The sequence below is a fragment of the Cricetulus griseus genome (genome assembly GCF_003668045.3).
Source record: "Cricetulus griseus strain 17A/GY chromosome 1 unlocalized genomic scaffold, alternate assembly CriGri-PICRH-1.0 chr1_0, whole genome shotgun sequence".
NCBI lineage: Eukaryota > Metazoa > Chordata > Mammalia > Rodentia > Cricetidae > Cricetulus > Cricetulus griseus.
In genome coordinates, this window is record NW_023276806.1 from 260,297,993 (window position 1) to 260,325,780 (window position 27,788).

General features: G+C 43.5%; 1 protein-coding gene across 6 annotated transcripts in view; it reads right to left on the reverse strand.

Annotated features, from left to right (window-relative positions):
- The window catches only part of Hsf2bp (heat shock transcription factor 2 binding protein), a 145,810-nt gene that overhangs the window by 111,512 nt on the left and 6,510 nt on the right, over window positions 1–27,788 (reverse strand). For all 6 annotated transcript variants that reach the window (XR_003481006.2, XM_035451811.1, XM_027394363.2 and 3 more), the window contains exons 4-7: window positions 20,974–21,077; window positions 10,147–10,296; window positions 8,167–8,299; window positions 6,056–6,173 (exon numbers count right to left, since the gene is read on the reverse strand). Coding sequence is in view for 5 of the 6 variants with exons in the window: in XM_035451811.1 (XP_035307702.1) it covers window positions 6,056–6,173; window positions 8,167–8,299; window positions 10,147–10,296; window positions 20,974–21,077 (505 nt within the window). In the remaining variant the exon portion in view is untranslated. The remainder of the gene's footprint in view (window positions 1–6,055; window positions 6,174–8,166; window positions 8,300–10,146; window positions 10,297–20,973; window positions 21,078–27,788) is intronic.

The following is a 27,788-nucleotide window of genomic DNA, read 5'->3' on the forward strand; positions in this document are numbered from 1 at the left end:
AGGAAAGGAGTGGCTGACAGCTGAGTTTAAAGTGCTCCCCACCTTCTGCAGAGAGATGCCTGACAGGTGACATGGAATAGGGCTCCAGGAAAGGACCTGTTCCTAAGTGACAACTTGGTTCTCAGCTGAAGGCTCTACCCCAGGTACTGGCTGGTTTGCAAGCCCAGTTGCCCTGTATGGAGCCTAAGTAGCAGCTACAACGTTTGGCTGAGAGGGTTCCAGAACACACATGCATGTAGGTCAGGTAAAGGCAGGAGGAAGGGCAGGGCTCTCCAAGGCCATTTCTAGTCAAGGGATGGTGGACTGCACTCCACCTAGTCTCTGCCCCCACCTGACGGTGTCCTCAGTGTTACCACCTGGATGGAAGTCAGTGAAGTCTCAGGGCCTTCACAGCCACCTTCATGGCAGCTACGTGTCACGCAGGAAAGCCAGCCCACCTCTGTGAGCAAACCCATTGGATCATATCTGTCTTGCTTTCTGCAGTACATGTCTCTCAGCCACATGTGGACTGCTCTAAGACCTGTTTCTCACTGAAGCTCCTATGTGCCAAAGCCAACAACTCTGGGACAGTCAGAGTGAGGACTGCTATTTTTGTTATCTGCTTGCTTTGAGACAGGGTCTTGTGTAGCCTATGCTGGCTGGCCTTGAACTCTCTATATAGTTGTGAACTTGAACTTGTGTTCTGATTCTCCCGCCTCTATTTCTAGGGTGTGAACTATCACTGTGCCTGATTTATACGGTGATGGGGTAGGCCTCCTGTGTACTAGGAAGGTCCTCTAACAACTAGGCATAGCCTCAGCCTCAGCCTCAACCTCTGCCTCAGCCATAGGACTGTACTTTAAAATGCTTTTAGGCCCTATCCCAAAGGCTATGACAGACTTTTAAGACCCCCCCCTCTATGGAAGGCCTCACCCTCCCTGGGGAGCAGAAAGGGGTATGGGATAGGTAGGGCGTTAGTTGGGGGAGGGGGCATGGGAGGGAGAGGGACCTTAGATTGACATGTAAAATAATTTTCTTTCTAATAAAAAAAAAAGAAAAAAAGATTAGGATAAAAGAATCCATGTTTGCTTTGTCCAGGACTATCAAGGAAGTGGGACTATCTGGCAAATTACTGACAGTGAAACCACTGTGCCTCATGAATTTATTGCTAATAAATTTTGACATTGTATAAAGACAAAAAAATAAAATAAAATGCTTCTAGAAATATTTCCACAACGTATTTTAAGAAAAGAGCAGTATCTGAAAACCAAGCATAAAGATAAAATGACAAAGCCCATATCTTACTGTGTTACTTCTTTCCCATGCTTGTAAACTGAATAACATCTTTAGAAGGCTGAAGAATCTCACATATCTAATATGAAGCAAGAGTTTTGGTTGCCTGCTTTCATCAAAAGTCACATGGAAATAACAGTGTCACATGAGAGCGGGGGAGAAAAATTCAGGAAGTAAACAAACTTACACTCCTTGGGAAGTTCCTGAAACTTAGGAAAGCCTCTCCCCCTGGTTATATAACAACTGCTGGAAGATGAGCCAAGCTGCCCGCAAGTTGTGCAAGGAACTGAAGAACACAGCATTTATGAGTCATTACTCATGCTGGAGTTGGAATTTCAGTGATAGAATTGCCTTTGAGTCATCCATGTTTCAGTAAGAATCCCAATAAACTCTGGTTCACTATAATAATACAATCATTAATTTTGTCTATTGTTAGTGCCCTATCTGGGGTAAGTAGGCATTTGTTCACCTCTACCTCCCCTCCAAAAAAAAAAAAAGTAACACAACAAAGCCATCCATGCTACATTTTTTTTTTTCTTTTTTGGTTTTTCGAGACAGGGTTTCTCTGTGTAGCTTTGGAACCTATCCTGGCACTCGCTCTGGAGACCAGGCTGGCCTCGAACTCACAGAGACCCACCTGCCTCTGCCTCCTGAGTGCTGGGATTAAAGGTGTGCACCACCAACGCCTGGCCCATGCTACATTTTGGCAAAGAATCTAGCTGCATTCTGCCCCTATTATGAGAACTTAGAGAGGCTGGATTCAAAAGCAATGGGATTGTTTAGTGGAGGGAATGTGAAGGCAAATGCATTCAGGTTGTAACACGATTTCTGACCCAGCTCTTATATAGGTCTACAGTTAGAGTGGCAAGCAGAACAGAAAAATACCATCTCCACAAACATGAGGCAAAGAGAAAGCTACCTGGGAATACCGTAGGCTTTTGAAACCTCAAAGTCCACCCTTAGGGACACATCTCAGCCAGTAAGGCCACACCTCCTAATCCTGGCCAAACAGTTCCACTAGCTGGGGTCACATATTCAACCATATGGGGCCAATTTCATTCAAAACCACAACCACTGAGCTATCTCTGCAGCCCAAAACTTTTATAGAAGGTTTTTTTTTTTTTTTTTTTTAGGTTTTAAGAGTAAAAACAGCAGTTTCGAGAAAACTGAACCCATCTCTGGGCCCAAGGCACCAACTGTGAAAGTAAGTAACTTTTGATGGTAAAGTGATAAGAGGAAAAGCCCCAGGGGAGAAGTGAGTCAGACATTGAAAAAAAAAAAAAAAAAAAAAAAAAAAAGCTCAGCACAGTACAGTGCAGGCCCTATCCAAAAGGACTTAGGCTTCTGTCAAAAGCAAAGGGACTTCGGCAGAGGAGCCTAAAAACCCTAGAGAGTCGGCAGCACGCAGCCTGCCTGGAAGATAGCCAGCCACGTGAGGAAGCCACCTGAGGCTGGAACATGCCAGTATCTCACATGGGATTAGAAGCTGACTGTACACAGACCTAGAAGGCCGCTGGGAAGGGAAGCCAATGTGATGGTTTTGTAGACAGTTCCGTCACCATTACGGCCATCAACATGTGCTTACCAAGACCCACAAGCACAGACGCCAAGGAAGGGAGGCAGGGAGGCTGCCAGACAACCAAACGCTGACCTTACAGAGGGCACAAAAGGAAAGGAGGCAATGGATCGGCAGCCAGAACCCACACAGACATCAGCACATCACTGTGGAAATGGCTTAGCAGGAAATGGATAATGGGTAGACAGATGATTCACAGAGATGGCACAAGCATGCAGAAAAAATGCCCACCTCGCTGGTATTCCAAATCCAGGGAGGGAAGCAGGTGGATGACTGACTGGCCAATTGACTGATGATACACATAGTCTCTATAGAAACAAATAACAAAATGCTGACAAGGACGCAGGAAACAGTCTACTGGTATCATCTTACAAAGCCATATGGGCGCCACTTCTCAAAAGTCCCACTTCTGCGGAAACTCAGAGGAACTCACATACAGGTCCACAAGAAGATATTTACCAAGTGTTCCCTGTAGCAGCATATATGTAGAGAAACTAAAAATATCCTAAATGTCCCCTTAAGCTGAGAATGGTGATCCAAACATTAGGACTTCTGAAATTTTTGAGACCCCCAAAGAAACAAATCAGATCCACAGTCGTTTTAACACTATTATAAAGAAAACTACATGTCAACACACATTGCTCATGATCATAGACATGTCAACATAAAACACTAGTGCAGACAGAGTACAGTGTGGTCCACACAGGATGTCACAGTACATGTACCTTTTACCTCCATGGAATACAACTATAAATTATGAACAGAGTGCGTGCAGCAGCTATGTGAGATCTATGACGGTAACCAGTGTACGAGATGAGGAAATGAGAGCAGAGCATGAAGTACCTACCACCAAACCATAGCTCCCACTGGCCTGGACTCAGACTGCAGAAGGCTCTATCCCAGCCTTAAGGAGAAGAAAGGTCTACTGGCATCCACATTGATATAGGAGCCCCAGGCAAGTCATATGCTGTAGAAGGGGATGCTTCCTCCTCTTAAACATCTTGACAGCTGCAGGCAGAGTTAAGCAGCAGCCACAGTCATACTTTAGGCCTCAGCATTCTAGATGGGGACTGGAAAGGGGAGCTCTGGGAAACAATAGAGCATCATAGGCATCATGGAGAGTCAGTCAGCTTTTCAGGAAAGTAACCCCATAGAGCTATCTGTAAGTCCAGCCTCATCTCAAGCGGGGCATGAGTATATCTCATCATAGACAGCATTATTCCCTGGGCCTCCCATGGGTGCCTGGGTGGCACTAGGAAACACAGAGGGCAGCTCCACTAGCATGGAAAACACCAGGTAAAGGCATTCTAGACACAGGGCTGATAAATAACACTGCCACTTGTAACTCAAATCCAAGTGGACCGTTGCATTTTTCAAAGGCTTTAAACATGAGGCTTCTAACATAATGTTCCCAATGCCCAGGATGCATCCAAAAGTATTCAGCATACAAAGAGAAAAAAGAAATCTCAGCTACCTGGGAAAAGATAAGAGACACCAAGGCCAAGATGGCGCAGGTGCTAGAAGTGTTTGTCACAGACTTCAAAGGGGCTATTGAACTAAACAAGATAAACCTGCAATACATAAGGCACATACTTGGAAGACTGTGTCACAGGAAGAATACTAATGCCCCCCAAATTTCCCTGCCATCAAGCTATAGGTCAGCACAAGAATGCTTGCCTTGTGAAAGCACTAGGTTCTATTCTCAGCACCTTCCCCTCAAAAAAGAAAAAATATTTCCTGGCCTAATCCCCAAGACTGTATATACATCATATTCTAATAAAGTTAAATTACCTGGCAAAGAAGGTTCTGCAGATGCTCTGAGTGATTAAAAAGATTTATCTAGCTAGGTAGTGGTGGCACACATGGGAGGCAGAGACAGGCAGATCTCTGTGAGTTCAAGACCAGCCGGGTCTACAAGAGCTAGTTCCAGGACAGCCTCCAAAGCTACAGAGAAGCCCTGCCTCAACCCCGAATATGCCGAATGTAAACACATGAGCCCTCAAAAAGCAGAGATACACTCTGGTTAGGAGCAACAGAAAAAGTCTGATACACACCGTGATGGATGATCATCAACTCAACTGGATTTATAATCACCATGGAAAAACAACACTGAGGATGTTTCCAGAAAGGTTTAATTGAGTGGAAAGACCCACCCTGAGTATAAATGGTACCATCCTCTGGTCTGGGGGTGAAGTAGGATAGAGTAGGCTGGTGAGGTGGTTCACTGGGTATTTCCCACTATGCCTGGCTGGCCTGTGTTCAATTCTTGGCGCCCACATAGTAGAGAGAAGTGACGCCCAACAGTTGTTCTCTAAGCTCCACATGCATGCTATACCATGTGCACAAATTAATGAGGAGCACACGTGTGCACTAATGTAAATAAGTAAATAGTTAAAAACACTTTTCAAAAGGAGGAATTGAGCTGAGTACCAGAATCTTCCTCTGCTTCCTGACTATGGATGCCATGTGACCAGTTGCCTCACATTCTTGCCACAGTGTCTTCCTTCCCTGCCATGAGGGACTGCACCCTCAAACTGTCAACACAGACATTTCTTCATTCTTCAAACTGAGGCTGTCACAGTAACCAGAAAGGTAACTAGTACAGATGCCAAGTATAAAAACCCTGTGGCATGACAGTGGGGCCATGTGGGAAAGACGCAGTTATCCCTGGACAGGATTTACCTAGTACCTGAAAGAATATACAAGGAAGCAGATTCTTCCAGAGCCTCCTCTGGGGGCCCAGCTGAGCAATACCCTGATGTTGACCTCACAAGATACTCAGCACAGGACCCACCCAAGCCAACTCAGACCCTGACCTATAACACTGTGAGACACTAAATGCAAGTTTGTCATGATTTATTACAATGATTTAAAAAATAGCTATAAATGTCAGTACCTGGGTAGGAAACTGCCAGAGCAAACACCTAATGAAGCGCATTCCGAGGCCCCTAGAAACACAACCCTGAAATATTTAGGGTCCATTGACCATTCTAAGGGGTAAATGTTCTATCTTAGGCCATCAACCCTATCTCAAACTAAATTAGACAAAATATGACCTAAGATAGAACACATCCTTTATATCCTCAAGCTATTTGTTTCCAGTTTTTAGCATACTGTTAGATCAACTATGTTTACTTAAAGAAAGGTTCCATCGGCATATTCTAGGCACTGCACAATTTGAAAAACTGTGAGCTGCTATCTACATACACTTTGAGTTTGGTGCACTGGCCAGGCTTTAAGTCCCCCAGCAGCTGCAACATGGTGTCCAAGAGCACCCGACTGGAATTCACCAAGAATTCACGGCCACATGCAATGGCAGCAACATCTGCAAAAGACAGAACAAAGCGTCAAGACCACAGCTTTCCCACAGAGCTCACAGCAGTGGACGGAGAGAAGCAACTCCACAAAAGTTTTCAATAATAATAATAGTCTTAGGGTTTCTATTGCTGAAGCAAAACACTGTGACCAAAAAGCAAGTTGGGGACAGAAGGGTTTATTTGGCTTAAATTTCCAGGTCACTGAAGGAAATCAAAACAGGAACTCTGGCAGGGCTGGAACCTGGAGGCAGGAGCTGATAAAGAGGCCATGGAGGAGTGCTGCTTACTGGCTTGTTACCCTGGCTTTCTCAGCCTGTTTTCTTATAGAACCCAGGACCACCAGCTCAGAGATGGTACCACCCACCACAGGCTGGGCCCTCCCACATCAATCACTAATTAAGAAAATGCCTTACAGCTGGATCTCATGGAGGCATTTCCTCAGCTCCTTCCTCTCTGATGACCCTAGTTTGTGTAAAGGTGACTCACAAAACTGGCCAGTACAATAATTCATAACAACAACATGGTGTTTTTTTTTTCTAAAAGACCACAGGTGCTCCACAATCTGGAACCCTGCTTAGCAGACAGTATATTCTCGGACTTTGTCCTTACAGACCCAAGGAAAGCAGCTGATCAATGAGCATTTAAAAACGGAGCCGGCATGGTGCTGGATGAGGTTCTACAATTGTAAAAACTACTACAAATCAGGAAGTGATGTCATAAACTATGGAACAGAAGGCTGGGACCTGCATGTCTGCAGCGTATGCCCTAGAACACCAGACCAATAGTGGAACCGATGACTAGTCTTACCTGAGATCAAGCATTGAGAAATCCTTCAAGAATTGACTAATGACTTTTAACTATAACATGCAATGGGAATCATATGATGTCAAAGGTAGAGCATAAAAACTGAATCTTTCTTAAATGCTCTGCCCTATTGTGATCAGCAAATGCATTTTTTCATATATCAAGCTCTGCAAATGAGCACAGAGACCAAGTCATTATAGTGGCCCTAGGGCTGGTAAAGCCAGTACTAGCCCTACCAGTATCCACATATAACTATAAATATTTATGAGTAATCCCATATACAATGCACTTGCTCGAGCGCCCGCCCTCCCTTTCTCTCCCTCTCTCTCCTCTCTCCCTCCTCTCTCCCTCTCCCTCTCCCTCTCTCTCTCTGCACCTGTGTGGATCAGGATGTGACTCCCAGCTACTGCTCCAGTGGCATACATGTTGCCATGCTCCAAAAAAAAAAAAAAAAAAAAAAAAAAAAAAGGAGTTGCAAAGGTCATGGTGTCTTTTCACAGCACTATAACACTGACTAAGACAGGAACAAATGACTGGACAAGTAATATTAAGTCACTAGGTATCAGTTATCTTTTATAACATTTCCTCAATGATAGGTTCTATTTATTAGCCTCCAGGGAAAAGTTACTGGAAAAAAAAAAGTTTTTAGAATCTTTTAAGTGGAGTTTAATTTAAGCTTAGCTCACAGCTTTTGCTTTAGCCAGACATGAGTTAAACAGCAATGATTCCAAATGACAAGTAGTTAAATGTACATTCCGAGGCTTTTATTCTTTTACTTCTATTATGTGAAAAAATAAATAGCAGTTGGGTGTCGTGGTGGAAGCCTTTAATTCCAGCACTCAGCAGGCAGAGTCAGGCAGATCTCTGAGATCAAAGTCAACCTGGTCTACAGAGTGAGTTCCAGGGCAGCCAGGGCTACACAGAGAAACTGTCTTGAAAAACCAAAAATAAATAAATAAAGATAAATAGCAATCAAATGAAACTGTGTTCCTTTTAGGTTGCTTATTTCTAATAAGTGATGGTGACCACAAGCCCTTGAGGTTCTTTCCCATACTGGAAACACCTGACACCTCTCCCAGCTTACTGAGGTAGACTCCAGGATGAACATGGTTCTCCAGACACTGCCACCACACACACAAATCCCTAACTGTAATTACCAACCTTGATACATAACACTATGTCTGAAAAGTTACCTACTTGTTACAATTCCAGCCAGTGCAAATACAAACTGGTTTTCATCAGAATCAACCTCCTTGACATCCCCATCCAATGACTTCACATAGCTCTCCATCGTCTGACCAGTGATATTAAAAAACTTCAATGCTTTGTCCTGAAAGTTTAAAAATAAAAGAATACATCGTTCCACAGAAGCCACTGTGACATCATCACAAATGTGCAAACCACACAGAAGACAGACTGGCTGCAAAACAGAAACAGTCATAAAAACCTGTGCCACCAGAGTTCCCAGAAGGGAAGCAGTGGAAAGAATAAGTGACTTTTGAGTGCCCCAACTGGGACATCTATCAGCCACCACCAAGGCTCGGGAAACATGGCAGAGACTGTGTGGAAAGAATGTCAGAGTTGGAGGATAAAGCAGAGCACTGTGAAATGCTGTCTTCTGGACACTGGTCAACTCACAGCAGCTGTGGCTCTCTGCACAAGAGCTGTACAATCAGGCCAGTCCACATCCTCACACAGATGGGAGATGGGCTTATGAGGCACTAAGCCTCACTTTGTCTCACTGAGGAGCTACTAACGAATGATGGCTGCTGGGGGAGCCACTGTTCTTCAGGACTGTGGGCGCTGGTAGGTCCGTGTTCTAGTGGATGGCCACACCCGTGCATAAACAGCAGCACTAACTAAAATTATTGAAAGGGAAGCAAAGGAGGAAACAGGAAGGGGATTTGAGTTATCTACTTCTGAGATACACTGTGCATGTGTGTGTATGTGTATATAAAATTGTCAAGAACCATTTAAAACCAAGGCATATTTTAGAATTTGAAGACAAAAAACAAAATCTGAGAGGATGGCATAAGGGAACTTCCTGGGTGACAGAATGTTCTAAGACTAGACTGTGGGGATGGTTTCCCAACTCTAGAAATTTTCAAAGAAACCAATGAACTGTGTAAGTCCAGTGAGTAAATTACAACATGGAAATCATCTTTATTTTTAAGACAAAATCTTATGCAGTCCAGGAAATTACACTTTAATAAAGTTCAACAAACTTTTAAGGACACTAAGTCCTCCCTCAAGCCAAACATTGCATCCTCTATGCAGTAACCACTGCAGCTCTGGCTTCCTGCCAAACATCCACCTCTCCACTTGTCTCCCCTCTCCCAGAGTCAAACCCAGCCTGCTGTGACGCTTTCCTCCCTCAGCCGTCAGCTGCACCCTGACACACATCTATCTCAACCACACAGCTCTCACCTGCCTCCTTCGTCCCCATCTGCCCTGCAGAGAGCTGCACACTTCACACAAAAACACTGGAAGACTCTACAGCCCTTCTACCCACAGTACCAGCATCTGCTTACCTCCAATCACAAAATGGCATTCCAATAAGCCTTGTCTCCCATGCTGCAGTGCATGAACCCTCCACTCGGTCAAGTGACCTCCCCTCCTGACACAGGCCAGACTGTCACCCTGTACCTGCCATTTGACTGATTCGATCTTCCTCAACTGTCCTTAACAGATATTCTCTGCCATTTCTACCTACTCATCAAGGCCCATTTTAAATTCCTCTCCTTATGGGAAGTTTCCTTACAAAGGTGTGTGTGTGTGTGTGTGTGTGTGTGTGTGTGTGTGTGTGTGTGTGTGTGTGTGTGTGTGTGTGTGTAGTGTGTATTAGACACATATATGTCAAGATTTTTATTATATATTACCCATGAGGTAAAATACATATGAGCACTTTGAATGCTGTTAAATTTCTTATATGCATAAATGTTAAAGTGGTTAATATATCAAAAACTCCCCTTGGGTGCTAGGACAGAAGGATGGTACTTCATTTTACACATCCCCAGAGCACCAGGTGACACAATGAACAGAGCAGGCATCTGGCAACCATCTGATGAATGAACTAAAGCAAATTTACATCATGGCAGGGCTCAGCAGTCAATGTCATGGCAGACATGCTGTCTCTTCCGGGTCACAAGGCACATTCAACAGTGCCAGACAACTTACTCCTCCCAGAATGGCTTTGACGACTTCCTCGCTGCGGGAGACTCCCCAGAGGAGGGTACAGGTAACTGCTCCCATTTGTGTACAGTACTCTGCCTGTTGGAGGAGCTGCTGTTTCGCCTCATTCAGTTGTTGTCGCAGAGCCAACTTCTCCTAAATTCACGATAAAATAGAACAAGAAAACAGATAACTAGCATTCAATCTCAAAAACCTCTATTACATGTTCTCTTTCACAATGATACTTATTAGAGCAAGCATTCGGAACTCCTGAAAACTAGGGCAAGTAGAATCTAGCCCTTACTGAGCCACAATCCACATCTAAACAGAAAAGCTCCAAGCTTAGAGAAGAATACACAGCGGCTTTATAGCTTAGGGATAACTGCAAAGAGCTATATCCATCCATTCAAGTAAAGAGAAAACTAGAGGCAGCTTGTGTACCACATGACCAAAGCCAGAGCAGCACCCCCAGACTAAGAAGCAAAATATCAACTTAACATGCAGCCCACACAGCACAGCACTTCTACTCAGGGAGCCTGTCACGGCCAAACATTCATTCTACTGCAGATATCACACTGAGTTTAGGGAAAAAACTGTAGAAAGTTTCCATCTAGACCAGTGGTTCTCAACCTATAGGTCAGGACCCCTTTGGGGTCAAATCACCCTTTCACAGGGGCACCCAAGACCATAAGAAAACACATATATTCACATTATGATCATAACAGTAGCAAAATTATAGTTATGAAGTAGCAATAAAAATAATTTTATGGTTGGGGTCACCATGACATGAAGGACTGCATTTAAGAGCTGCAGCATTAGGAAGGTTGAGAACCACTGGTGTAGACAAACTATGACGAAGTCCTCGGGAAGAGTGTCATCCAAGGGCTGAAAAACATGAAAAGGACTTGCAGCTGTGAAATGACACCAGAATCAAAGAACAGACCTAACACCAGACAGGAAAGCTTCAAAGGTGGGTGCCCAGGCATGCTCAGGTCCAGTGCATGGATACCAAGGCCGTGGAGGCCAGGGAAGGTTTCCTGCCCTCCCTTCAGCAGCTTCTAAGAACACCTGAAGCTAGCTACTCTCTGACAGGGTCATTAAGGGAGGTAGAGAACCATCCTCCCGATGGCCCTCACTGCAGTGCATCCAGAGGAGCTGACTTCAGGTGGCCATGCTTCCCTGGTGCTAAAATCCCCTTTAAGGAGACAGCATTTCCTGAGGGATGAACTGGGACAGGGGTATCCCTCAGTTGCAGAGCACGTGCCTACCCATACATGAGGCCCTGGGTTCCATCCCCAGCACCACCAAGAAGGAAGCAATAAACTGAAAAATATGAAAACCTAGGTAAATTCATTTCTATCCAACACAATTAGCTCAACTACAATTTAAATTATACTACATAGTTGAAGTTTTTTTTTCTTCCAAAGAAGTCAATATTTAATAACAAAGAGAAAGGGGCTTTTTGCCTGAGGTTTCAAGAGAATGGGGAGTAGGGGAATGGATAGATGGCTCAGTGGTTAAGAGCACTGATTCCTCTTGCAGAGGAAGAAGGTTCAATGCCCAGCACCCACACTGTGGCTAACAATGCCTGTACTCCAATTCCCAACACCCTCTTCTGACCTCCATGAGTACCAGGCTCACATATGGTACACATAAATACATGTATACAAAACACCCACACATATATAGTAAAAATAAATAAAAGTCTAAAAATGAAAATGTAAACTATGTGTTTTTCATGTCTGACTTAAGGATACTGCAGTCTGGATTCCTAGACTGCCCTTCACGCATATGTAACTGAACTGACAAAGTCAAGGGTGTGTTATAGGCATCACTACACTTGTTCTCATTTCTCCCCTCATCACATCCACTGTCAATAGCAGAGGGACACAAACACACTCATGCTTGCTTCTTTTCAGCTAGCTTTCTGCGCTCTTACAGAGTTCAGGATCCAGACCATGGAACGATACCATCTATGTTAAGGGTGAGTCTTCCATCCCACCAAGACAACTCTCCACAGACATGAACTGATCTTGACAGCTGCCACCCTCTTCCCAGGTGACTCTAGGTTGTATCACAACATTACAACAGCATAATTGTAACTTAATAAGAGAATACTGAGAAAGGGGAGGCCCTCCCTTGTCTCAGTCTCCAACATGTCTGTGTCAAGTGTCCTCGCTGGATCAGCCCTTTCTCCCAAGCTCTGTAACAGGGAGAAGGAAAACAGCAAGCACCTCAGGAGATTAACAACACTGTGTCCCTGAAAATACAGAGCTTATTCATGTTGAAGCTGTGGTGTAATGTGCCTGCAGAGGGAACTAAGTGGGGAGCCTTCCAACCAGGAGCCCCAGTGGCCTGCTGCTTCCCCAGTCTATCTCTGTTAGGTGGTGCAGACCTCCACTGGGAGACAGTACCTTCGTTTGCTCTCAGTCAGGCTACACCAGCCACAGTTGATGGAGTTACCTGTTATTTTATGTTAGTTCATTTACTTTTGCTGACTGCATACTTAATAAACTCATTTATTTGAAACTACAAGTACAGAACTTCTAAAATATGTCACAACAAAACACTGATCCATTTTTTAAAAAGCAGTAAGGTAAATTTCAAATTTCAACCAGGCATAGTAGTAAACACATGTAATCCCAGCACTCAGGAGTTGAGGGGTTCAAAGCCAGAATGAACTACAAAGAAATATTCTGTCAAGAGGATTTGGGGGAGGGAAGCCACAGGCTGAGAAAAACTAATATATATCAGGTTCCAGATCCACTGATTCAGCCAACAGAGGGCTGAAGCTACCAAATCTGACTTTTTTTTTGTAGGTGCTATCAGTCAAACTCAGTACCTTATGGTCACCCAGCAAGCACGTTACCAAATAAGCCATCTTGCCAGCACAAGTATAGTAATAATTTAAATACCCTGTACATTGAATTAGATAGCATAAGTAATCTGATAAATAAATTAAGTCCTGTAAGTGTAGGCTATATGGAAATACTGCAGTTGCTCTTGTAGGGTGCTGAACACCCTAAGACTATCCACGAGGGGTCCTGGGACTGATTCCCCTCAGATACTGAGAGATGACTGTATCTGAAAGAAGACAAATAATCCAATCAATCATGGAATTTAGGTTCTATGTACACTACAGGGGGAGGGGGCATTACTGATCTTACTCAACTGTGACCCTACAAGCTAGATACACTGCTGCAATAGTAGCACAGATGCCATGGAGGTGACCAACCACTTTCTGACTGGATTTAAATCTCACGCCACAAGATGAAATTTATTTCATGGTACTATGTTTTGTTTGTTTGTTTGTTTTTGGTATTGTTTTTTGTTGTTGTTTTTGGGGTTTTTTTCTCATGGTAGTGTTTAATGGACCCCAAAACCCATATCTGGCTAAGTCCTCCACCCTAAGGAAGAACAGTACTACTATTCTGTTAAATGGCCCTAAGTTCTTACCTTTATACCTAAACATTTGTTCATTCTCAACACTCATCAAACTTCTTTTTGGAGAAGATGGCAACTAATACAGAGACCTGTAAATGGTGAACATGGAGAATACCGCAGAATGCTCAGCTCTAAATAAAACATCTATATTACACACACACACAGAGAGAGAGAGAGAGAGAGAGAGAGAGAGAGAGAGAGAGAGAGAGAGAGAGAGAGCTAGCTCAGGGACCACCGTGGAAGAGGGAGCAGAAAGATTTCAAGAACCTGAAGGAGTAGAGTTTGTAGAAAAACTGTATCTGCTGGGCAGGACAGTGCAGCTGCACACACAAACTCATGGTAGCTGAGGCTACATGTACAAGGACAAGTCAGCCAAGATCCAAGCATGGGTGGGGAGGAACTCATAAAATCCTACCCCTATGTGAAGAGCTTTTAGCAACTGATGGCTGCTGGAGGAAGGAGAATGACTTCTCCCCAGGGATACGGCCCCTGAGAGACTACTCATGCTCCTGTAGACAGACTCACAGCCAAGCGCACACGGACAGCACTGAATAAGAGGTGGGGACAGTGTGAGAGCACAAGAGCATGTGCAAGCTTGAAAGTGCAAATGGAGTGGCAGCGGTGCACATAGGAGAACTGCAGGGAAGGGACAGTGGTGGATTTGAGCCACACACATTATATGCATGGGTGAGTATTACATAAAATAGTATTTAGACTTTTAAAGCAATTATCAAATAAAGAACCCTTCTGAGATCTTTATATAGTTACCAGCTATCAGGATTACACTACCAGCTAATTTTTCTTTAAGAGGTTTCTTGAAGGGCTGGAGAGGTGGCTCATCAGTTAAGAGCATACACATCAGGTAGTCAATAACCATCTGTAACCCAAGTCCCAGGAAATCTGACAACCTCTCCTGGCCTCCACAGGCCCCTGCAGCACACACATGGTGCACATGGTCTCACACGGGCACACACACACATAGATTTAAAATTAAACAAACTATGTTAATGTCTACAACAACTTTCCTTTTTAGTATCTTAAAAATAGCAACTCTTTCTTAACGAATTAAAAATATAAAAAACAAAATATTAACAGAAAACTGACCGTCTCTGTCCTGGCTAGTTTGGTAATAGAGAAAGGTACATGCTGTCATTATTCAGGCATCTGTACTGGCCTGTCCTTGAGGTTCTGACAGGACACAACATCAGCTGCAGTCACTAAGAGCACCACCTGTGCACATTCACTATGTTCCCTTTTAAAAGGGCCCCGCCCACCTCCCATCCTCCTCTCTTTCTTCCTCTGTCTGTCTGTCTTTCTCTCTCCCCACCCCTTTCCTCTCTCCTGCTGCTCCTGGCTCCAGAGGCTGGTCTCCCTACTTCCCTTTCCCCTTTTTATGATCCCTTTCCCTAATTTAAAAAAAAAAAAAAAAAAACTCTGCTTGAACCTTGTCAAATGGCATCCTTCTCTGGAGCACTGCTTTTCTTAAATGACAACACATGCTATTGGATAAAAGTGCATGGAGCCAAACACGCTGGTGAATGCCTTTCATTCCAGCACTCAGAAGGCTGAGACAGGAAGAGCGATGCCAGCCTAAGCTACACAGAGTTGAAGGCAGCTCAGGCTTCATTATCAAGACCCCATCTCAGGAAAAAAGAAAAAAAAAAAAAAAAAGAGGAGGAGCAGCAGCTGCAGCTGCCTTTCAGCAAATGCCTGTATTGAATGATAGAATGATCAGGGTTTCAAACACTTCAACTATTGTCATCGTCCTAGGACTCTGACCTTCATGGAAATAAGGGAATATTTTAGCTTTGACTATTTTTCTATTTCCAGTCAAGTTTCATGTTGAACAGTCCACTGGTTGAACAGGGATAAGTAAGTTGGCTATAATAAGGTCACTTGTCTCTGGCAGCTGTCTTTTCTGTAGCACTGTCTGTGGTCCATGCCCAGGCCTGCACAGATCATGAGGCAGGACTGGAAGCTTATTTTAGAGCTGAGAAACCAGGAAAGAATCCAGCCACTACAAGACTGAATTAGATTACTGCCAGTAAGTACTTTGGTAAGGGTAGAGATCATTACAAAATGACAGAAATGACTGAATCATGTAAGCATGTAAGAAAAGTATGAAATCAGCCGGATGGTGGTGGCACACACCTTTAATCCCAGAACTCGGGAGGCAGAGGCAGGCAAACCTCTGTGAGTTCGAGGCTAGCTTGGTCTACAAAGCTACACCAAAAAAACCCTGGCTCAAAAGACAAACAGAAAGAAAGAAAGAAAAAAGAAAAGAAAAGAAAAGAAAAGAAAAGAAAAGAAAAGAAAAGGAGAAAAATAAAACTATGGAATCAAAAACATGAGTGTGTTGTGCAAGCAGCAATTGGGGGAGTCCCTATATAAGGGCTTTGCTAAAGCTATATTGAAGCAGGTTCCTCTTCAATGCAGCAACTTAGCTGGATCATGGGAAGAAGAGAGTTGGGACTGGATGGCTGCTCTTGGGGTACAGAGGCTGCATAGGAGAAAGAGTCTTGGCAATGGCAAAAGGCCTCAGCCTTTTGGTACAGGCAGTTGTTGGGTATACAGAACACCTGAAAAGGACTTAGCTAGCTGCTGTATTTGTTTGGAGGTTTGTTTTTAAAACATGTCTTTTGTAGCCCAGGCAGATCTCACACTCCCTATGTAACAGAGGATGATCTTGAACTTCTGATACCACCATGCCCAGTCTATGCAGTACTAGAGATCAAACCCAAGGCCTCGCTCATGCTAGGTCCTCCACCATCAAGGCCTAGATCCCAGTCCACGTTAGTTTAGTGTTCCTGATGCCTGTTCACAATGTGTCTGCTCCAAGGTCCTCTTCAGTGCTGACCTGGTATTTTGTTAGCCTTTCATCACTGAAAAATGCCTGACAGGACAAGGTGACAGGATAAAGATTTCCTTTCCATTAGGGTTTCAGGGTTTCAGTCCATAGGCAATCCATTTCATGACTTAGTCCTGCAGACAGGACAGGGGAGCAGAGCAAAGCCATTCACCTCATGGACACCAGTAAGCAGAGAGAAAGAACAGATCTGTGTGTTCTCCTTGCCTTTTTATTCCGTCTGGGTTCTCAGACTATTGTATGACATAAGTAGCATTCAGAGTAGTTGCTCCCCACTTAATCATCTCTAGAAATACTTTCACAAGCACAGCAGAAATGTACCTTACAAATGTATGTCCTCAATATTTCTCAGTCCAAGTTGACAACCAAGATTAACTGTCACAAGTCCACCTTCTGTCAACTTGACACCCAAACACACCTCCTTAACCACATCTCCTAAAACCATACCTAATTTCCAAAGGCCATCCATAATTCATAAAACATGACAGAACCATCCTGCATGTACCCCAAAATACTTTATTTAGTTTCCCCAAAGTCTCAATAGCTCTAGCATTTCTCAACTGACAAGTACAAACTTTCCTAAGACTCAAGGCAAGCTCTCACCTGTGAGTCCCTGTATGACCAAAAAGGAAGTTTTGCATTTCCCAAGTACAAGGCAGAGTAAAAACTTCTATTCCAAAAGGGGCACAGGGAAAGGTGGGCAGATACCAAAGCAAGAAGGGAATCAACATGGCAATTATAAGCTCCTGTAGCTCAACGGCTGGCATCCCAGACAAGTAGTGCCGTGATCTGAATGCCAAAAGGCTGGGGCAGCCCAGCCCCTACAGTATGTCGCTGCAGCCGCATGGCTCTTCCAGACTGACCCTGCTCACTGTCTAGAGCTTTCCTTGGCAGACAGTCTACATTCCTAGCATCTTCAGCTTCTTGAGGTCTCTATTCCATCACAACTTCATCTATTGCTCTCCCAAGGGCTACAACATCCAATTACTCGTACCACTGTCATATATCATCTGGCCTCCCTAACATTCCTTTGAAATCTGAGTAGAAGCCTCTATGACCTGCCTTGCAAAAACATCAGATTGAAGACAGCAAGGTCTGCCACTAGCTTAAGCTATAGCCAGTTCCCAGTGTAGACAAATTCACTTAATGTTCTCTAGTCCAGTTTTCAACACTCCTGAGCATAGTCTTTACTTTTTGTGTATCTATAGCCATTCTGGTCTTCTTAGCTCCTCCACCAGAATCACCCCATAGTTCTGTTCATAGTATGTTAAGCTGTGCTGGCCTATAAGTGTCTGGGTAACTGAGCACAGTTGGAGGAATCCAGGTAAGGGTATGACTATATTACATCTTGATAGGTCAGTTCTTACCTAACATGCACAAAGACCAAGGTTTGATCTCTAATCTCAAGCCCAAAACAAACTTGGGGGACAATTCCCTGGGTCCTCTTGCAAAAGGGTACCTCTGCAGGTAGATCTTTTAATTTATCTTTTCAGCGAACTTAAAACTTTTATACTTCTTTTTTTTTTTTTTTTTTTTGAGACAGGGTCTCTCTATATAGCTCCAACTGTCCTGGAACTCACTATGTAGACCAGCCCCAAATTCACAGAGTTGGCCTGCCTCTGCCTCCCCAGGGCTGGGATTAACACCAGGTTATACTCTTGACTATAGAGTGAGTAGGCTCTCCCTGATCACTGAGCTGCCCTCAAGGCATCTTATCTATTGACCTGGTACATACAATGGTGCTAATCTCTAATGATTATCCATTCTATTTATTAGTCCCAACTTTAACCAGTTTTATTTTAACTCTTTCTACCCTTTTTTTCCCTCTAAATATTCACTGTAAGTCTGGCTAAAAGGGTTTTTTTGCACAGCAAAAAGCCCTGTGATAGCCCAAATTCTGGACTACCTTAAAATTTCCTTTTCCAGGGGATTGAAAAGATGGTAAGAACCACAGGGCCACAAAGTCCACTGTGAAACTGTCTTCTAAATATGACAGAGAAGCTATACCATTGAATTGTCTACAATATGGCTGTCTGAACAAGACCTGAACAATTCCAACACCATTTGGCATACTAATGTGAGTGAGAAAAGCTCACAGGGCCCAGCCCTAGATGAAGAAAACTTTTGATTCTAAGAGAGGGAAGAGGCCCGTAATTCACTATCCAATACCAAGTAGTCAGCCCCAGAATTATATAATATAAGTAACACTCAACAGACTAAGCAAGTTGCATTTATATATGTATTCATTTGTTTGTGTATGTGTGTATAACAATGATAATTTTAAAAGTGGGTCATGAATTTGAGAGGAAGAAGGGGTGGGGGACATGAGAAGAGTAAAAAAGAGGAGGAAGGAGAAGGAGATTATGCAATATTTTAATTAAAAATAAAATGTTCTTTCAGATTACTCAGCCAGTCACCATTGAACTCAGCCCCCACAAAGTCTTAGGGCACAGACACAAGCAGACAAATTCTTGCCATAATGGAACATGAATGGAACAGGTCTCTAGATTCCCAGTAGAATCCTTGATCCCATCTGAAATCTCATGAGCACAGTCTCTACTCTTCATTTCTAGTCTTCTGAGCTCACACCACAATCCTCACCAAGTTCTACTCATAGTATTTTTTTAAAGGAATTTCTAGCTTGTACGTCCAGTTTTCCAAATACCTTCTACAAACTAGTTCCAAAGGCCTACAAACCACATGCCCAGGTCTAATCACAGCACTGGCCTTGCTCCCAGCACCAATATTCTGTGTAAAGCACAGTATTTCTATTGCTATGACAAATGCCTGAGAGGAAAAAAATCAAAAGGAGGAAAAATTCATTTTGACTCACAATTTTACAGACTTCAGTACATGGTCACCTGGCTCACTATGGCTGTCCTGGAACTCACTATGTGGACCAGGCTGGCCTCAAACTCACAAGAGATCTGCCTGCTCCTGCCTTCCAAGTGCTGGGATTAAAGTGTTTTAAATATCTATCAACTCCTCCTTGCCTACTGGTCAACTTCTAGGCCATAAAATGTTTAGTCTGACACTAGCCAGACTGCCTTGCAATTAATTTATCACCTGATCTTAAAAGACTGGCAAAACTAAAACTTCAACTTTGTGTTGCTGGATCTAATGCAGGCTTACAAATAAACTCTTTCCTACTGCATTCTGGTTGCTCAGTATTAAAATACAAGCCAACTCTCCCAGTTTTCAAAAACCTCTACTACATTCTGAATTCCTTAACACTCCTTAGCACACAGGCTATAGACCTTGGACCAGCTATTCAGGCTCTTGCACAATAGTAATACCTGCTGATGAGCCTGAGATGGGAGAAGCACACAGGACACATGGCTGTGTGCCTGCTAGAAGACAGCAAATATCCAAAACATACTGCTGGCATTGTGCAGCACTATCATTGCTTTATTATTTTATAGTACAAAGATATGCAAGCCCAAAATTTTACAAGTGGCAACATAGAACTAGTTTTATAGGAGATGAAATAACATATGCCATCCAATTGTAAAAATATCTCAAAAAATATTACAGGTGCTAGAGAGGTGGCTTGGCAGTTAAAAGCACTTGCTGCTCTCACAGAGGACCTGGGTTCAGTTTCAGCGCCCACATGACAGCTTACAATAACTCCAGTTCCAGAGGATATAGCACCCTCTTCTAGCCTCCAGAAAACCAGTCCCACACATGCTACAGAGACATACATGCAGGCAAAAACACTTGTACACATAAAATAATTTTAAAAAATAGTCTTCTCCAAATGTAAAATAAAATAGTTTTTTCCTAAATATCAATCATACCTAAATTAATTAGAAATACTTCTAACTTAATATATCTATCTATATATAAGTCATCATATATGCAATATTTTCTCCCACATTCTATGTTATAAGCATGTACATTAAAGCAGATCTTTTTGTTTTGTTTTGTTTTGTTTTTGAGACAGAGTCTTCCTATGTAGTCCTAGCTGCCCTAGAACTCACTATGTAGGCCAAACTGACCCCAAACTCAGAGATCCACCTGCCCTCTGCCTCCTGAGTGCTGAGATTAAAGGCATGTGCCATCATGTCCAGCTGAAGAAGACTTTTAAATACAAAAATTAAAAGGAAGCCAGTGAGATGTTCAATGGATAAATAAATGCCAGAACCCACATGGGAAGAAGAGAACCAACTCCCACAAGTTGTCCTCTGACCTCCAAAGTGAAACATACACAAGCCTGAATATACTCTCTCTCTCTCTCTCTCTCTCTCTCTCTCTCTCTCTCTCTCTCACGCATACACTCACTCTAAATGTACAAAAAATATTTAATTAAAAGGAAGCAAATAGTCTACATGTTAAATAGTTATAAACTCTGTTAATAGTTCACCTACCTTCCAATCTGCTTAAAATACACATATTTGAGACGACAATCTCCTGAGGGTTAACAGAGAAAATGTGAGACTAGCTATTCATTATGAGCAAAAGGCAGCAAACCAACAGTACCTTCTGGACCCAGCCACCTGCAGGAGCCTCGTGTAAGTGCCTACCTTCTTCTCCCTCCCGCTGTCTGCCTGTACAGTTTCTAGCCGGGCTTTGAAGTGTTCACAGTCCAATCTCAGCTGCTCTAATTCTTGTTCTTTCCTTTCCAGGTCTAGAAGAGACAGAAAAATACTCGAGACATGTCAAATCACATTCAACACTCTTACAGCCCTGTTTCTAAGCTCTCTTCCAGTTTTCAAGCCATACCAGAAATGTTTTTTAATTGCAGAGGTGGGGTGGGAAGATGCTGGGGAGTGAACACGGAGCCCATGCACACTATGACACTAAACTGCCTCCAGTCCTCAACAAGGTTGTGCTGTTATCTTACTTTGTGATTTTAAGACCTCATTTACTGCCAGACAAGTACTTAAGGCTTCAAGAAAATGAGTTATTTAAAGGACTGAAGGCAGAGCTGAGAAGCCCGACTATCTCATGGCACAAACGTGTATCTGTGCCATAAAAAGCAGAAGGCATCTCATGAGTGGCTGGTGCCAGCAGGAGCTGACTCACAAAGCAAGTCCCACCAACTGGCAGACTGACTCAATGGGAACAACTGCAGTAGTAGTCAATGGAGGCGGGAAGCAACAGAGAACAAGACAAGAAAATGTTACAGTGAGGGGGTAGTAACTACGTAACACTTCCTCTCCACCATAATTATTTAGCTTATGAGTCAAATGGCCAACAAAAAAACCAAAAGACACCCACATCAATAACTCAATGAAAAACATTATCAACTTTAAATACAGTAATACTGCAGAAATACTGATGTTCAAAAAATTTGGACACTTAATTCAAATTTTTAAGAGTTTTGTTTCAAGGCTGAGAAATTGAACTTGGCCAACATGCACCAAGATGGCTGACTAAAGTGTAGTGTGCATCAAGACCCCAGGAGACATGGACCTAGTGCTTAGAGCATGTGGCTCCGTGGCGTGGGTGGGCTCGGGAACTGCATTTCTCTTCTGTTAATTTCTCCTCTATTAATGACTGTATGAACAGATGGTTATATTTTGCTCATTTCCACTCCCATTACCCTCCTCATGCCCATCCAATGCCTGATGACCACCTGATTGCCAAGAAGTCTCCGCCTGCTCTCATGCTCTTTGTTGCTGGTGTGTGTGTGTGTGTGTGTGTGTGTGTGTGTGTGTGTGTGTGTGTGTGTGTGTGTTCGCGTTTAATTAATGTTGCATGAACATGGAGCATGGGCAACTTACCAGTGACAACACCACTGAGGAAAATTACTCCTCTTCCCCCTGCAACCAGTCACTGCCAAAAGCTCCTCAGGGAAAGGTAAAGAGAATTTACATTTTTTTCTTTTTCTTTTCTTTTTTTTTAAGATTTATATATGGGGAGAATTGTTCAGAGGTTAAGAGTGCTGGCTGCTCTTCCAGAGGGCCTGAGTTCAACTCCCAGAAACCACATGGTGGCTCACAACCATCTGTAATGAGATCTGGTGACCTCTTCTGGCCCGCAGGTATACATGCAGGTAGAACACTATTATTTATACATAATAAATAAATAATTTTTTAAAAAAAGACTTACATGTGGGGAGTGGAAAGATGGCTCAGTGGTTAAGAACACTGGCTGCTTTTGCAGTTTTGTTCCCAGCACCCACGTGGCAGCTTACAACTGCCTGTAACCCTGACTTCTACTTCTGGCCTCCTCAGTACCAAGCATGAGTATGGTACACATACATACATGCAGGTACTCACACATCCACATAAAAGGTAAATAAATCTTTAAAAAAAAAACAACCAAACAAACAAAAATTGCTTCAAGTCAACAGCCTCAGCTCTCATCACCAGCAACAGCAAAGGAACACGGGGGACCAGAGAGCTCAGCTACAGCAATGTGAGAGTACAGACAGAGGGTAGTGGGACCAGGTGAGAGAGAGTGGTCTAAGAACATATGGAAGACCATACACTCTCCACCCTCAAGGAGAAAAGAGTTACGGGCTGATGCTCAGTGAAGTGTAGCCCAACGAAAGGGCAGGGCTTTGTATGCCTGAGGTCTGAGAAGGCAAGGGGACACTTACACAAAAACCCCAGGGACTGCCTAGAGCTGCTTGGCATCCCGAGTGTTTTGGAGAAAGAAACGAGGAGAGTGTCTACATTTCCTTGAGACCCTGTCCAAGAAGGAAGATTAGAACCCAAAGGTCAACAGACAAGTTGGAGATTGTGAAACTGGCTGGCAAGCTCCCACTCCCATTTCCTAGAAGCATGCAAGCTATGCCGGGCTATTTATTCTCCCTCGTCAGAGCTCTCCTCTCTGACTTTTCAGTGTGCCGTGCTATATGAACGCTACTCAGTCCCAATGATCATGACCACCCAAGAAACCAATGAGCAGTGGAACTTTATGCCTTAAAAATAATATTGCTGAGCTGGGCCTTGGTTGTGCACACATTTAATCCCAGCCCTCGGGAGGTAGAACCAGTTGGGTCTCTGTGAGTTCCAGGCCAGCCTGGTCTACAAAGTGAGTTCCAGGACATCCAGGGCTGTTACACAGAGAAACCATGTCTTGAAAAACAAGAAAAAAACACAAATAAACAAAAATACTGTTTAATATGTAACCATGTTGAATGTTACTTACACATGCACACATGTACATTATATGACTATAAAATACATGCCACATAACCAGACAAAAACCAAATACCAAAATTATCAGTAGCTTAGATTTTTCTCTTTGCAGCTAACTCTTAAAGTCTGCTTCTATTATTGAACTATGCTACTCGAACACAGTCAAAAGGAATGGAGTAATTAAATCTCTACAAATCTTGTCATGTAGAAATATATAGGAATTAATTTTAACTACCCAATGCTTTTGTTATGGTTAAGTCCTCTCTGTGCAGTTTTATGTGCAATTTCTACAGGCTTTCATATCAAATCGACAGGCTTAACAAGGCCCTTGTTACAATATGGAACCCCAGAAAATTCCAAGCCACTGTTCACAAGACTATAGCTAGTGTATCAGGTGTATCAGCTGTGTCAGATCACCGCCTTGTGGCCAAATGGGAGCATTACTCGAAACCTACTACCATCACCAGGACATTTAATTGTCTTTTTTGTTTTATGCAGCACCCCAAGTGCCTAGGAAAGTGTAGGGACCGTTGTAGGTATTATCTAAATTTTTTCAGACAACGAATATCATTTCTTTATACATTCTTCGCCTTTATCCTTGGATAGAAAAATAGCTTTGGTTATGACAGATCTTCCTTAAGAATACACTGCTTTTAAGCTGGGTGGTGGTGGTCCATGCCTTTATTCCCAGGACACTCAGAGGGAGAAACAGGAAGATTTCTGTGAGTTCAAGGCCAGCCTGATCTACAGAGCAAGTTCCAGGATAGCCAAAGCTTCACAGAGAAACCTTGTCTCAAAAAACAAAAAGCAAACAAACAAACAAGAATAATACTGCCTTTAAGTCACATAATGGTGGCCCACAACTTTAATCACAGTACTATGGAGGTAGAGGCAGGTGGATCTCTTAGCTCAAGGCCAGCCTGGTCTACAGAGTGAGTTCCAGGACAGCCAGAAATACACAGAGAAACCCTGGTGGGGGGGGGATAATACTATTCTTGGTCAGGAGTAGTAGCACACACTTTTAATCCCAGCACTCAGGAGGCAGCCTGGCCTACAGAACAGCTCTAAAACAGCCATAAAAACAAACAAAAAATACACTGCTAAACCCAGGAACAGAAATAATATACACAATGATTGATACACAGAACAGAGACGTATTACCCAAACTGAAAACAGGGAAGAGTCTGTCACCCAACCCAGCTGTTTGCACTGCTTTTGGCATTGAAAGCAGAGGAGAATCTCTGGCTACATAAACTGGATGAAGAGCAGCACACTAGACCAACTAGTAGTGCACAAAGCCATCTGTGCCACATACTGTCTCAGCAGCACCTCATCTTCTGGAACAACTACCCAGCTGCCTCAGCCTCCCCAGGGCCGGGGTGACAGGTATGCACCACCACACCTAGCCTGATAGGTTTGAGTTTGGGATTTGTTTTTGTTGGTGATGGTGGCAGTCAGCTGCTTGGTATCTGTTAGTATTCAGGCATCTGTACTGGCCTGCCCTTAGGGTCCTGACAGGATACTCCCTCAGCTGCAGCCACTAAGAGCACCACCTGTGCACATTTGCTATGTTCCCTTTTAAAACCACCTCCTGTCTCTCCCTCCCCCTCCCTCCCCCACCACTTTTTTCCCCAGTGACCAGTCTCTGCCCCCTTCTCTGCCCCTTCTCTCTCTTCAAATATACCTCCTATGTGGGACTTGTTGTGTGGCATGAATTTTCTTCACAGTGTTTTTAAATAAATTGCAACAGTATCGCTGTGGACTGAACCTAAAGTCTTGTGAATGCTTGGTAAATCCTCTATCGCTAAGCTATATCACCGGCCCTCTTTTCTCATTTTTTATAATTTATTTACTTGTATTTTATGTGCATTGGTGTTTTGCCTGCATGTTTGTCTGATCTTGGAGTTATAGACAGTTGTTAGTTGCCATGTGGGTGCTGGGAATTGAACCTGGGTCCTCTGAGAGAACAGTTAGTGCTCTTGACCATTGAGCCACCTCTCCAAGGTAGTGTGTTCGCTTCCCAGCACATGGAACAAAGTATGAGCTGGGTAGCTTAGAACAGCCAAAATGTATATGTCTCACAAGTTTGAGGACTTCCAAACTAAAGCCCAGGTGTTGGCAGGGGCAAGCTCACTCTGAACCCTTGACAGGGAGGACTGACTGTTCCTTGTGTCCCTGGATTGTTGAAGCACTTCTGCAGACCTGACCTCCACCTCCACGTGGCCTATTCTTCACACTGTCTTCCCTTTCTGGCCTCCCTCTATTTCACACAGACCTCACTCCACACTGTGTTCAAAATTCTCCTGACAAGAATGTCATATTGGATTAGGGCCCAACAGGCCTCATTTTACCTCTGTGAAAAACCTTTATACCAAAGTCTCAATCTGAGGAACTCGGAGCTAGATTTGAAGGTCTCTTTTCAGGGAAATAATTCAGGGAATACTGACAGATGCTTCTGCAACTTGCCAGGGTTTCTTCAGACTGCCGGCCCTTTTTGAGGCACTCTTACTCACATGGTTTTCCAAAGCAAACAGCCATCCCCAGAATGATTCTTCACCCTACAAGGTTCCCAGAAATAAGTGGTTGCAGTGGCTCAAGGGCTCCTAAACTAAAGACCCAGATCTGGGCCACTACCAACCAAAGGTTCCTATTCAAAAGGAGCTGCTAAACATCTCAGGTTCAAAGACTAATACAGTGGCCCACAGAAGGTCCACCATATAAACTCACCTGCTGAACACTGCTTTAGTCTAGCCAATCCACTGCTAGAGTGGGCAGACTGCACATGCATGACCTGCATTTTCCAACATGCTAAACTGAAACCCATTTGCCTACCATGCCAAATGCCAGCCAATCTCTCTTGAATAAGTTCCTTCTAGGATGCCTTTAACTGTCTTCTAAGTCCACTCCTTCATCCCCCACCCCATCCCCGGGGGCTCTGGTGGCCTTTATGGTTATATGGCACCTGTGACATACTTCCCTTTATACTGTCATTGTTTGTGTTTCTTTTCATTTCCCCTATTGTTCCCTAAAATTACAACCATATCGTGCACTTGTGGATTTTTTCAAATAACCAGTAGGGGGCCCTCACAAACTGAGGTCCTCAAGCTCACAAGCTGTTCTGGTAGTATTTAAAAATCCCAATCAACTGTCCCATTTCAAATCGCAAGACTCTTGGATGTAAGGGCAATGTGGCTTTGGCATTTCACCCCCCTTCTCATAAGGGTTATCTGGCTGTTGAGGCAGGAATCTCCTTCCCTGCCATGCCATGGGCATCCCTTCCTAAACTGAATATCCAGTTGAAGAGGACAACCTTCCTTCCCTGATTAAGGAGGACCATTCTTCAGCTAAGGACATATAAATAGCTGTGCTCCCCCATTAGAACTGCCAAACAAGCTCCCTATTCTTTTAAGGCAGGAAAACCAACTGATAAATCAAAAAACTGATCCTTACTCTCATTTGTGACTTTCACACATCTTTTATTTTCCTTCTTAGAAAAAAATAAAAAATAAAAAAAAACAAACACTGTGCTTTGAGGGAAGGACCTGGGGGATCTGGGTTCAATTCCCAGCACCCTTATGGCAATTAACAACTGTCTGTAACTCTAGTAACAGAGGATCTAAAACCCTCTTCCAAGTTCCTCAGGCATGGCACATGTGATATACACACATGCATGCAGGCAAAACACTCATACACATAAAACCATAATTTTTGAAAAAAGAAACTACCTTTTCTTCAATGTTGACTCTCAAAGATGCTTAGACAGGGCACTGATCAGTGTTATTCCAAACCACTACTTAACGACCCAGCTTCTCAAAGGAACTACTGATAGCTCAGGACCAGGTTCCCCATGCTATCTGATACCCATCTCATCAACTCAGGCACTCAGAAGCCAAGTGGATCTCTGTGTGTGAAAGGCCAACCTGATCTACACAGAAAATCCCAGGCCAGCCAGGGCTACCCCAAGACCCTGTCTCAAAAGAAAAAAAAAATGGAAGGGAGGGAGGGAGGATGTAAGGAAGGAAGAGAATTCAAGAGCAAAAACTAGGTAAAGGGTTGCATCTCCAAGGAAGAATTACACAACTCACTGGAGAAAGGGAGAATCCAAGGTGTCTAATCTGGGTTGTTTCCTGAGGAGACCAAGGCAGCTCAGAGAAAAAAAGCACAAGGGAATCAAAGTCAAACAGAAGAAAGTAAAAAGTCTAGAAGACCATCTCTTCAACATGCCTCAGTCAGAAAAGCAAAGGCAG